The sequence below is a fragment of the Schistocerca gregaria genome, chromosome 10, assembly GCF_023897955.1.
Source record: "Schistocerca gregaria isolate iqSchGreg1 chromosome 10, iqSchGreg1.2, whole genome shotgun sequence".
In the NCBI taxonomy this organism is placed as follows: Eukaryota; Metazoa; Arthropoda; class Insecta; order Orthoptera; family Acrididae; genus Schistocerca; species Schistocerca gregaria.
Genome location: NC_064929.1, coordinates 141,128,296 through 141,141,642, shown reverse-complemented (window position 1 = coordinate 141,141,642; position 13,347 = coordinate 141,128,296). Strand labels below are relative to the sequence as shown.

General features: G+C 42.4%; 1 protein-coding gene across 4 annotated transcripts in view; it reads right to left on the bottom strand.

Moving 5' to 3' along the window:
- The window catches only part of LOC126293200 (uncharacterized), a 638,519-nt gene that overhangs the window by 94,651 nt on the left and 530,521 nt on the right, over positions 1-13,347 (bottom strand). For all 4 annotated transcript variants that reach the window (XM_049986324.1, XM_049986325.1, XM_049986326.1 and 1 more), the window contains exons 12-14: positions 12,924-13,078; positions 9,932-10,122; positions 5,850-6,165 (exon numbers count right to left, since the gene is read on the bottom strand). In XM_049986324.1, coding sequence (XP_049842281.1) covers positions 5,850-6,165; positions 9,932-10,122; positions 12,924-13,078 — 662 coding nt within the window. The remainder of the gene's footprint in view (positions 1-5,849; positions 6,166-9,931; positions 10,123-12,923; positions 13,079-13,347) is intronic.

Genomic DNA, 13,347 nt, shown 5'->3' with positions numbered 1-13,347 from the left:
TCAGTAAACAAAGTTTGTTGTCAAGAAGAGGAAGTGGAGTAGGGCGAGTGTGTGTAGTTGCAAGCCTGCATAGTAATTTCACCATCCAAGTATTGGCCTAGCTCTACAGTTTCATTATTCTATATTGATATAAGCTATTCGGAGGGAGTTATATGAATCTGATTGTAAAACACAATAAGAATGCTGTAGATGTAAAAGATGTTGAATATACAGGAGTAAACTTATAGAAGAATGTACACTGCTCCACCTGGAAAAACATAAAAAAAAAGGGTTCGGTATTTGGGAGCCTGGGAGAAGAGTTGGTGATGAACATAGGAAAAATATAAAAGAGTTAACTCTAACTGCAGAGGGAACAGAGAAAAGAAAATTAGTTCCATAATACAAACCTAGGAGGAGCCATTTGTTTGCATTTTTCGATATGGATCACTCCTTGGACTATCTGCACTTATGTACTATGACTTTTGCTATGCTCTGGACTTTGTTACTGGCTACCTGTGAACTCTGTTCACTTTGACCACAGGGGTTGCCTGTTTGTACAACCTATCTCTGCGTCACCACCAGTGTGAGTCATCATAAACTGTGTTCCACCTATGCTGAGTAAAATAAAAAGCCTTGCAGCATCTGATACAGTTTTGTCTCTGGCTGACTGTCTGGAGTACATCTCAATGAACTGACCAACAATTCTTTGCCAATGTACTGGTATTCCAATGGCCCCGATATCGTCATTACACTATTTTGGTATCTTGATGAAAGTGATCACCAAACAGTTGGAATGAAAAATCATTTCCTGAATGTCAGGTCCAACGAACATGCCTTCTTTAATTTTCACATTTGATGTACACTCCTGGAAATTGAAATAAGAACACCATGAATTCATTGTCCCAGGAAGGGGAAACTTTATTGACACATTCCTGGGGTCAGATACATCACATGATCACACTGACAGAACCACAGGCACATAGACACAGGCAACAGAGCATGCACAATGTCGGCACTAGTACAGTGTATATCCACCTTTCGCAGCAATGCAGGCTGCTATTCTCCCATGGAGACGATCGTAGAGATGCTGGATGTAGTCCTGTGGAACGGCTTGCCATGCCATTTCCACCTGGCGCCTCAGTTGGACCAGTGTTCGTGCTGGACGTGCAGACCGTGTGAGACGACGCTTCATCCAGTCCCAAACATGCTCAATGGGGGACAGATCCAGAGATCTTGCTGGCCAGGGTAGTTGACTTACACCTTCTAGAGCACGTTGGGTGGCACGGGATACATGCGGACGTGCATTGTCCTGTTGGAACAGCAAGTTCCCTTGCCGGTCTAGGAATGGTAGAACGATGGGTTCGATGACGGTTTGGATGTACCGTGCACTATTCAGTGTCCCCTTGACGATAACCAGAGGTGTACGGCCAGTGTAGGAGATCGCTCCCCACACCACGATGCCGGGTGTTGGCCCTGTGTGCCTCGGTCGTATGCAGTCCTGATTGTGTCGCTCACCTGCACGGCGCCAAACACGCATACGCCATCATTGGCACCAAGGCAGAAGCGACTCTCATCGCTGAAGACGACACGTCTCCATTCGTCCCTCCATTCACGCCTGTCGCGACACCACTGGAGACGGGCTGCACGATGTTGGGGCATGAGCGGAAGACGGCCTAACGGTGTGCGGGACCGTAGCTCAGCTTCATGGAGACGGTTGCAAATGGTCCTCGCCGATACCCCAGGAGCAACAGTGTCCCTAATTTGCTGGGAAGTGGCGGTGCGGTCCCCTACGGCACTGCGTAGGATCCTACGGTCTTGGTGTGCATCCGTGCGTCGCTGCGGTCCGGTCCCATGTCGACGGGCACATGCACCTTCCGCCGACCACTGGCGACAACATCGATGTACTGTGGAGACCTCACGCCTCACGTATTGAGCAATTCGGCGGTACGTCCACCCGACCTCCCGCATGCCCACTATACGCCCTTGCTCAAAGTCCATCAACTGCACATACGGTTCACGTCCACGCTGTCGCGGCATGCTACCAGTGTTAAAGACTGCGATGGAACTCCGTATGCCACGGCAAACTGGCTGACACTGAGTGCGGCGGTGCACAAATGCTGCGCAGCTAGCGCCATTCGACGGCCAACACCGTGGTTCCTGGTGTGTCTGCTGTGCCGTGCGTGTGATCATTGCTTATACAGCCCTCCCGCAGTGTCCAGAGCAAGTATGGTGGGTCTGACACACCGGTGTCAATGTGTTCTTTTTTCCATTTCCAGGAGTGTATGAGGAAACATTTCACAGATAAGTTGAAACATTTCCCAGATTTTGGTAAAGCTTTCACAAACTGTTTTGCTAGTCCAAAATTCATTTGTTGAGGTTTAATAGCTATTTCTCAGGTCTATGTGATTCTTGTGCAAAAAGAGGAGCCGAAGAGTTCATCACAGCAATTGTGATATATGCTTACCAGTGCAACCACTGGCACAGAAATTATGTTTGACGTCAATGAGCAATAACCACTCACAGATGGCTGATGATGTGACTAGCAGGCAGGCTATATAAAGCATGTCAGTGGGAGGTGGAAAACAATGCAGTCGTCACTGTAATATGGAAACGGAGTGATTCATCTGATGTCCAAAAGGGCAATGTCACTGGCTTTCAGGCCAAGGCCACAAACATGTCTAAAACTGCAAAGTCTGTAAACTGTTTGCATGTCCCTGTGGTTAAAGTATACCGTGCATGGCAAAATGGTGCCATCCAAATCTGGCACCGAGGCTACTATGGTACACAATGGGCCCTATATGACAGGAGTGAATGATAGCTGTGGAGATGTGTATGATGGTATAGAAATGCAACTGTTGAGTAAAGGATCACTGAAATAAACCAAAGGGCTACCAACAGTGTCCCCTCAATGACCATTCAGCAAACGTCGCTGCGTATGGTCCTTCGTGGCATATGCCTAGCTCACACACCTGATCTGACTGCTGCTTGTCAGTGATGAAGGGTGGAATTTGCATGCCAATAGTGTAACCAGGTGTCCACTGAAAGGCAACAGGTTATCTTTTCAGATGAATCACATTTTATGCTACACTAGACAGATGGCTGTTGGCATGTATCGTAAGGGTCTGAGCCAGAGGAGGGAGTGTTATGGTCTGGGAAATGTTTTTCTGGCATTCCCTAGGTAATTTCATCATTCTGGAAGGCATAATGGATCAACAAAAATATGCATCTATCCTTGGGGACCATGTCCCTCTACATGCAATCTTTCCTCAGCACGATGACATCTACCAGCAGGACATTTCAACATATCACACAGCTCGCAGTGTACATCCACGGTTCAGAAACTACCAGACTTCCAAGATTTAAACCCAGTCAAGAACCTGTGGGACCACTTCAATAAGGCTTTTAGCACCCTGGATCTCCAACCAAGAAACACAGCACAGCTGGCCACGCCACTGCTGTCGGTATCTTCCAGAGCCTCATTGACTCGCTTCCTGCATGTCTGTGCTGCAAAAGGTGGTTGTTTGGGCTTTTGACAGGTGATCACATTAATGTAACTGGACTGTGTAGTATGTGAAATATTAGGTTGAAGCATAAGTTCAGGGCGTTTTTGTTCTGCTTGTTGGTATTCCAATTTCTACTCATTTATTTATCGATTGTCATTTTTCTTCAGTTCACTGTTGCTATTTGAATTTACATATTATCATTTTGTCATATGGAGAGAGTGAGTGGAATTGTGGACATTACAAAATGGACTTCCAATTGGAGAGTTCAATAGAGGGGTGATAGCAGCGGAGACAGCCCGAAGCATTTGTGCATATTTGGGTATAATGGCATTGGACACAGCGCGGCAAGAAAATGGTTTTCTCATTTTAATGATGCTCATTTTGACATTAATGGCCCTCCACATTTAGGAAGAACTTTGCTATTTGATGTGACGAACTGTGATCATTGCACCATTGTGTGATATTTACATGTGATGAGGAAGTTTCAAAAATTGGGTGTGTGGGGACCACATGCTCTAAGCCAATATCACATAAATCAGTTGGTGGCAATATGTGCATCTCCTCTTGCTTGTCACCAGTTGGCTCGTGAAAAACACCATCCATTCATTATTACTGATGAATATAAATAGTATCTTTATGCTAACATAAGGAAAAGAAAGGAATAGTTGATCTCAACAAAGCAGCAATTCGCTATACATCCACAAAAAAATAGTGTTGGGCATCTACTGAAACAGAGAAGGTGCAGTGTACTACAAATTGCTTCCTGAGGTGTAACCATAACTATTGATGTTTTTTGTTGACAACTGAGACATCTTGCAGATACAATCCAAGAACAACAACCAAGAAGATGGTGTGAAGAGATGCTACTCCACGATAACATCTGCTCTCATTCTGCTGGACTGACAAAAAACACGATACAAGAGTTGGGTTGGAAAGTCAATTCCGCGCCAACCTTATTTACCTGATCTTGCACCCACAGATTTTCACCTTTTCTACTCTCTATCAGACAACCTTCAAGGACCTTGCTTTCAAGATGAAAATGAGCTCCAAGCATGGCTTTATGAGTTCTTTACCTCAAAACCACGTGGTTTCTATAGTTGCAGAACCGAAAAGTTACCACAGCTTTGGCAGACTGTTGGAAATAGTGAAGGAGAATGTATTATTTATGACTAAAGTCTCTGTTACATCTATGTGTTGTGTTTATTAAACTTGCAAAAAAACACTACGAACTTGTGACTCAACCCAATATATATCATTACAACTGCATTCATGTCAAAAATTGAGTGTAGATTGTAAAAACTGGTGGCTGCCAAGCTTTTCATTACTATATTAGAATTCAGCACACTAAAACTACAAGAATAAGGTGCTTTATTAAAAAAGTTTTTTTAAACATTTAGTCACATTGACTTGAAAATAGAGGAGAAATAAATGACATAAACCAGGGGAAAGGTGTGTGAAGGGTATAAAAGCTGCTGTAGTGGGAACAAACATGGAGGCCAAGGATGGGAAACAGTAAGCATGTTACAATGTAAACTGCAGTAGTTTTGGAGAGATGAAGAGGCTTGCATTGAATAGAAATAGTGTGGAGAGCTGCACCAAACCTATCTTACGACTGAATACTGCAGCAACAAGTGTATATTCCCTGTGTGACACTGATATTTGTAGCAGCTGAAATTGCTAAACTCTGAATAAGACCAGGGAGCATGATGGAATCCCTATCAGTTTGTGTAAGGAATTTGTGACTGAGATAACAAAAATACACAGCAGATTCCTCTAACAAAAGGAACTGCACCCAATATTTGGAAGAAAGCACAGTTAATATCCAACTGCATCGAGATCAGCTGCATGATCCACAACAGTACTTTCCAGTATCTTTGACATTCATCTGTTGTAGAATGCTAGAACATATTCCGATTTTAAACATAATGAGATGTCTCTGGAACAGAAAACCTCCTCCATGCCAGCTTACATGGATTCCAAAAAAAGTTAATGGTGAGAAACACATCTCCCACTTTTTCCACATGAAATCCTGAAAGGCATAGATTAAGGCGATCAGGTTGCTGCATTATTTCTTAACTTCTGAAAGTTATTTGACTACTTACCAAACCAACTATTATCCACAAAAATTCCAGTTGTATGGGATACATAACAAAAATGAGAAAATCAACAACAAAACAACAACATAGCAAGAAGCAGCTTACATGATGATGATGAGTGGCAAAATATGTAGTAGTGCTGCTTAGGGTGCGACAAATGGCCACTGATGCCTTAAAGAAGGTAGCCTCATAGATAAACAGATAGGTACAGGAACTGGGAGAGATGCCCGTGGTTTCAAGCAGGGCATGCCCACAGTGCTGTGGTACTCACCTCCTGGGCGGTTGTTGGTGGTGGTTGTGGTGGTGCAGCCACGGCTTCTGGTGAGGCGGTGGCGGCCGCATGCCCACGGGCACAGCTTCGAGGTCGGAGTCAACGTCGTGGTCGAGGTCGTGGTCGAGCCCGGCGGCTGCGATCTTGGGCGGACGCGGACCCATGACGGCAGGCTTGCCTACGATGACGTCACTGTTGGCAGTGATGACCTCACCCGGGCTGATGGGGATGCCGTCTCCCAGCGGTTTCTCCAGAGTGGGCCGGCCGATCACGACAGCGCCCACTGGCTCGGCAGCATTGCCCCACTTGCCAGACCCTAGGACAGTGCGAAGTCAGCATTAGTTTGATTAGATTAGATTAGATTAGATTAGTTTTTCGTTCCATAGATCCATGTTGAGGAGATCCTCGTGGATGGGGAACATGTCACCTTTTCTTTTTTCTTTTTTTAAGCTGAAATAACACTACTAATAGTATAAATATATGTAACACATCATTTGTTTCTGTAAAAAAATTCGTCAATGGAGTAGAAGGAGTTGGTCACTAGTAAGTCTTTCAGGTTCCTTTTAAACTGATCTTTATTTGTAACTAAATTTTTTATGTTTGCTGGCAAATTATTGAAGATGAGTGTTCCTGAGTAGTGTACCCTTTTTGAACTAAAGTAAGTGCCTTTAAGTCCTTGTGCAGATCATTTTTGTTCCAGGTATTGTATGTATGAGCTGAGCTGTTTGTTGGAAAAAGAGATATATTATTTAGGACAAATTTCATTAAGGAGTAAATATACTGAGAGGCAGTAGTTAGTATACCCAGTTCTTTGAAGAGGTTTCTGCAAGACATCCGTGAGTTTACTCCACAAATAATACGGATTACACGCTTTTGGACTCTGAAAACTTTTGTTTGACTTGAAGAGTTACCCCAAAATATTATACCATATGACATTATGGAATGAAAGTAGGCAAAGTATGCAAGCTTTTTCACTTTTATGTCGCCTATGTCTGCTAACACTCGAATTGCAAATACAGATTTGTTAAGGTGTTTCTGCAGTTCTGTGGTGTGTTCCTCCCAACTGAATTTTTGTCAAGTTGTAATACCAGGAATTTAAGACTGTCAACCTCTACTATCTGCTCTTCTTCATACTTTATGCATATGCTGGGTAGAAACCTCTTACAGGTTCTGAATTGCACGTAGTGAGTCTTTTCAAAGTTTAATGTCAATGAGTTGGCTTTAAACCATTTATTAATATCCATGAAAATGTCATTAGCAGATCTTTCTAAAACTACACTCGACATACTATTTATTGCAATACTTGTGTCATCTGCAAACGAAACGAACTCTGCTTCTGGCAGTGTAATTGATGAGATATCATTAACGTACACAAGAAAAAGCAATGGCCCTAAGATGGATCCTTGTGGTACACCACATGTAATTTCTTCCCATTCTTATGATGACTGATGACTTAATTCACTAGTCCCTTGCACTGACACCTTTTGTTTCCTGTTAGCGAGGTATGACTTGAAACATTTTGCAGCACTGCTCGTGACACCATAGAATTCTAATTTATTTAAAAGGATGTTGTGGTTTACACGATCGAATGCCTTTGACAAATCACAGAAAATACCTGCTGCTTGTAACTTATTATTTAATGAATTAAGTACATTTTCACTGTAGGTGTAAATAGCCTTTTCGATATCAGGACCCTTCAGAAATCCAAACTGTGTTCTTGATAACATGTTATTTGTGGTCAGATGGTTGAGAAGCTGCCTGCCATTTGCAGTTCAGCTGCACCACACACTCAGACTGCTCGAGGATTGGTGTTAGAGAATAGAAAATATTGTTAAATCCAGCCTAGTCATCAAATGTGGTGTGTCTAGGAAACCTGCTTTTTTGGATCGCTAGATAACATTCAGGCCAATTGTATTAATGAGTTTTATTACAAAATGGGCAATTACAATAGTTAACTTTGTGTTACACAGATGTGTTGCAAGCAAAGGGTGACATACAAAATAAACAAGTTTCTTCAGTGTAGCAACTCCAAAGTCTGATACATAGAGGGTTCAAGCGAAGTAATGAGCTTTGACACTTCTATGCAAGTCACTAATCTTGAGGCTGCTGTTCAACTGGGCTGCGACTGGTCGGGGGACGGCACTTGTGTTCTTTTCGCATAATGGCTGCCTCTGTCACATTGTCATCCTGGAGAGGACCATTGTCAAGTGGTTCAGTTTCCATGAGAAGAACTATGCAGTAGGACTGAAGAAGAGGGAGCAACGTTGACATGTTGAGATATGAATGGTGATTATGTGAAGAAGTCAAGCAAGGGCAGTGAAATGAAAATTCAACAGATGAAAAAAAAGGTAAGTAAACTGTTTATTGTCTTAAAAGTAATCACTATAACTGTTAACACATTTGTCCTATTGTGAGACAAGATGGTCAGTGCTTTCATGGAAAAATGTTGGCGTTTGCCTACAGAACTGTGATTGTACTGAGATGTGCACCTTATCCACAGCTAGTCGACAGCCGCAAATGTCTTTCTTCTTGGCTCCAAAAATACGGAAATCACATGGGGAGAGATTGGGACTGTATAGAGGATGTGGGCCCTCCCACATTTCCCTTGTCGTTTCACATTCTCCATACAGGCCCAATCTCTCCCCACACAATTTCCATATTTTTGGCATCCTGAAGGAAGAAATTTGTGGCTGTCAATTTGCTTCGGACAAAGAGATGCATGCCTGGCTACAATCACAGTTCCATAGGCAACTGCAAACATTTTTCATGAAGATACTGACTGCCTTGTCTCACCAGTGGGATAAATGTACAAACAACTATGGTGATTACTTTCGAAAAACAATAATCAGTTTACTTAGGTTTTAGCCAACTGTCTCATTTTCATTTGACTGCACTTTATATGCAGAAAACTAAAGCTGCCACTAGAGGTCTTTCAACAAATGTATGTATTTCGTTTCAAGATGGAGCAACACGTACTTTTGGAATATGCCTCATACCTACAAAAATTTGGTTAGATAACATAAACACTCTGGTATAAACCCATTTTCAGAGCTTGGTATTAACTTCTCATTTTAGAGCTCGTTCCCTGACTTGCCTTCATATACTGATAGACATTACTGTTAGTGAAAATTGCAGCACAAAAGAGGGCACATGAAATTACAGTGAAATTTATTCCACATAGTAGGGACATCACAGAACATATGTGATTATAAATACAGAACCCTACATGCACTCTGATCATGAGAGTTCAGTACAGAATGAAGCAGTCACATCCTGCAATCAAAGCCTCTAGATGTAATGGCATGGAATCAGAGAGTATTTGGACGTGCTGCTGGGGAACATACTGCCACTGGATTTGCAGGCGCATCCACAAAGCACTGACAGTCGTTGCAAGAGGAACAGAATGAGCAAGCTGTTGACTGACCATATGCCAGACATTTTGGATGAAGGGCAAATACTTTTTCTTCATCGACCAATCCTCAATTGATCACAAGTCTTCCAAAGCTCTGTTACTCTCTGAATAATATTGATCACCTGGGTCTTCCTATCTGACTCCTATTCCTTATTCTGTCATTGTAGAAACAATTATCCCACGGTCTTCCACACCTCTAGACTGATTTATTCTCCACATCAATATGGAAGACTCGTACCACATACTCCTACAACCAGGTTCCTTACTCATCAGTCACTTAAACACTCTCTTTAACTCATTCTTGCACCATCCTTCCTATCCTCTTAACTTGCTTCACAAATGAGAATTAATTATTTTTACTAAACCAAGTGCTACTGTAAAGATTGTATGTAACACATTAACACTGTATATCAGAGCGGGAATTTGAACCTCTGCCTCTGGTGGGCAGATAAATCTTCATACTCACTGACCTCACCCAACTCCATTCCTCCAGTGAAAGAACCTCTGGTAGTAGAGTTCAGAAATCACAGGTGGAAATAACAGTAACAATGACAGTTTCACGCATCCAGAGGGATGTGCTCAGACCCCCAAAAATCAGGAAATGAGTCTTCACACTTTCGATATAGTGCTTGCAGCAGGTAACAGCATGTGTCTTGTGATGGGGACTGACCTGGCAGAGCGTTGACCTTGATGCGTGCCTCGTAGTTCTGACTCTCCGCAGCTTCGATGTCGTGGTCAGCGGCGGCAAGTCCGCCCACAGGGATGTAGATGGGTGACCTCGACGGTGGCTCCGTGTCTGCCTGTGGCCGGTATACGGGGTGTGGGTAATCCTCACGGTCACTTGGCGCTAGGTCTGGGGCTCTGTGGGCACCGACATGACAGTTATTGTCCACACAGTCATGAAGTTCCACAAGGTTCAGTGTTAGGTTCGCTACTGTTTCTCAAACATGTAACACACCTTAGATTTAATACACAACAAGCAGAATTAATACAGAGGCATGTGATGGCTGTGCAATATCTGCAAATAACAAGCATGTGTAACGGAAGTGGAACATAAAGAAAAGTAAATTATTGTTAAGAGGGATACAACATAGGATCACAGATTACATTGTCATAGCAGAGAAGGGAAAACATAACTAAGATTTAAATGACAGAAAATAAAAGTGAGTGCTAGAATTGCTACGTGACCAGACACCAATAGACAGGTGGTGTTGAAACAGTCTTTCTTGGCCAAAGTGTGGAAGAGTTGTATTAATTGCCGAATGAAATGGTCAACATAAATTAGCAGATAATTGGGTCTAAGATAAACAGAGTCAAGTTAAAACTGTTGAAAATAGTAGATAGAAGAGTAACACCTGAATTGGCAATGGAATAGAACACTAATGGAAGAAATTCTGCTGTCTGGAATACACCAATCCAAAAAATACACAAATGGAGGAGATTATTAGGAACAGAATGGGGAAGGGTGAAGGAGATAATCAGAAACAGATTTGTGAAGGGTACTGTACCTCTCTTCAACAGTAATGTTATGTAGATGGTACATACTGATAAGAAGGCTTGGAAGTGTAGGGCTAGAGCACTGAGTTATGTGAAAGTGAAACATGGAGCTTGGGAAAATTGGAAGAATGTGAAATGTACGAGGGATATTCAAAAAGTTTTAATTATGATGTTAAAAAATAAAGTTGTGTAAATAATTTTTTATTTTTTTGCAGGTACATATCTGCAGTCCCGGTACACTCTATGAAGTCAGTGCACCACAATAACATACACACTGCCGGAGGAGCGAAAACAAAATTTCGCAGCTCATTGTTGAAGTGGAGTATTGTGTAGTAATTTGTTTCTCTCAGTAGTGGAAATATGCAAGCTGCATCAGTGCAAACTTGATGACTTCTTCAGCCATCCAGTTCACCTGACATCTCCAAATGCTTCTTCAGCCTCTCAATTGGCTTGACACAGCTGCAACACTTCAGTTGCTGACAAAATCGATTTACCGCGCAATACTCCATTTTATATGCTCCTTCACAGCTGATTTTGGTAACACACGCCCGTGTGGAAGCACTCAACTAAGAGGTACATCAGTACAAATCCCGGAAGTGGAAAATTTTCAGTGCTGTTATTTAGCCAGCAAGGGGAGGGGAATTGGTGGTATAAAGTTCTCGAACACCGGTCTTTGTGCTAATGTCCTCGATCAAATTTCAGATCTCTCCACAGTGCATGATGAAGTGAGGGCACATGACACTGTCAATGGTGATTGCTCCATCAGATGGGGACGTTAAGCTCAGTAGCCCCCTCAGTGCTATTCAAGATAAATAGACTACATCCCGTCACTGGGTTCCACTCTCTCCCTTCCCTTCATCCATAAAAATAAAAACCCAACACTACACAGTACAGACACTCATAACAGTCTTTCTCATGACACAGATGCACTTGACACTTCATAACACATTGGAGGAAGTCGACGACAAACTGCCTCCACTAGAATGCTGCCGAGAGTGGCAATCAGGATTCCTACATCTGCTCCCCTTATGTTCATTCCCTCGGTATGGAATTACTTTGACTTTAGACTCCATGTTATCAATGGGCTACACAATTTAGTTGTGCTCCTTCAGTAGCATGCTACAGTACTATGGCACAGGGATTTCAATTCATACCAGGACTGCAGACATATACCTGAAAACAAAACAAAAAAAATGTCTTACATAACTATTTTTTTTGACCTGTAGTTAAAGCTCAATGACCAGCAGTCATAGTTTGCCAAGAACCATTCGGCAAGATAGAGCTTATCTCATTCTGATACGTGGCATAGTTACTCTATAGGTATTATGCAGCTGACAGTCAGATAGGGAAAATCACTACAGTGTCACTGTTGACCACAATAGCTTATTTGTTATGTTGCCAGGAATGATCTTCAGGAAGAATTGTCAGTTCACACAGTCTTCACGAGTAGTTCATGAGTACCTCTTATTACAATGTTCCATCAAGATCACAATTTTAATTTGATTAATATCTAATTTCAGCTATTGCCATTGTCACATTCTTTCAAAACATGATATGGAAGCAAAACAGTAGAAACAAAATAAATATCTTTAAAAAATCAAACAATGGAGAGCCCAGGATGGAATAATGACAATGTTGTGAAAAGGAAAGATTGCTACTCATTGTATAGTGGAGATATTTAGCTGCAAACAGGTATAACGAAAAGACTGCTGAACTAGCAAGCTTTTGGCCAGTAGGTCTTCTCCTGAAATAGGCAACACACTCACACACACACACACACACACACACACACACACACACACACACACACAAACACATACATTCATGCAGTCTCAATTCTCACACACATGACTACTGTCTCAGGCTGCCGAGGTCAGACTGTGTGAGTCTGTGTGAATGTGTGCATATGTGTATGTTGTCTATCTCTGGAGAAGACATACTGGCCAAAAGCTTGCTAGTTTAGCAATCTTTTTGTTATGACTGTCTGCAGCTCAACATCACTAAATGGTGAGTAGCAGTCTACCCTTTTCATAACATTGTAGGTGAAGTAGACTGACATTTAGCTGACTGCAGGGCAGCACCACAGCTCAGCTTGAGGTAGGATCTCACATATGTGTTGCTGTACACTTTCCCACAGTTTAAGAGCAGGCTGAATTGGTTCTCACCTGTTGTTGGTGACGGCAGAGTCATTGCGTCTCTTGGCTGCATCTGGTTGCTGCTGCAGATTGCCTTGGATGAGACCGGCCATCGCGTTGAACACCGGACCCAAGGCATTGAGCCCATTGATGCCCAGTGAGCCCAAGCTCAACAGGTCACTCACCTGCAAACCACATACAAGCAATGTAGCTTGACCTCTGTAGATAAGTGGTAAGTTTCAGATCTACCTATACTTATTCGAAATGCCATTAATATGAGCCTCCACTAATACTGTAGCATTCCGAATGCATTAGCTTTGCTGATAGTATTTTCATCTGGGGTTCATTTTTATGTATGAGTTCTATTTAATTTTGCACATAACAAAATTTTGCAAAGTATTTATTTGGCATCCATGTATAAACAACAAAACAAGTGAGATGGCCTACACAATCT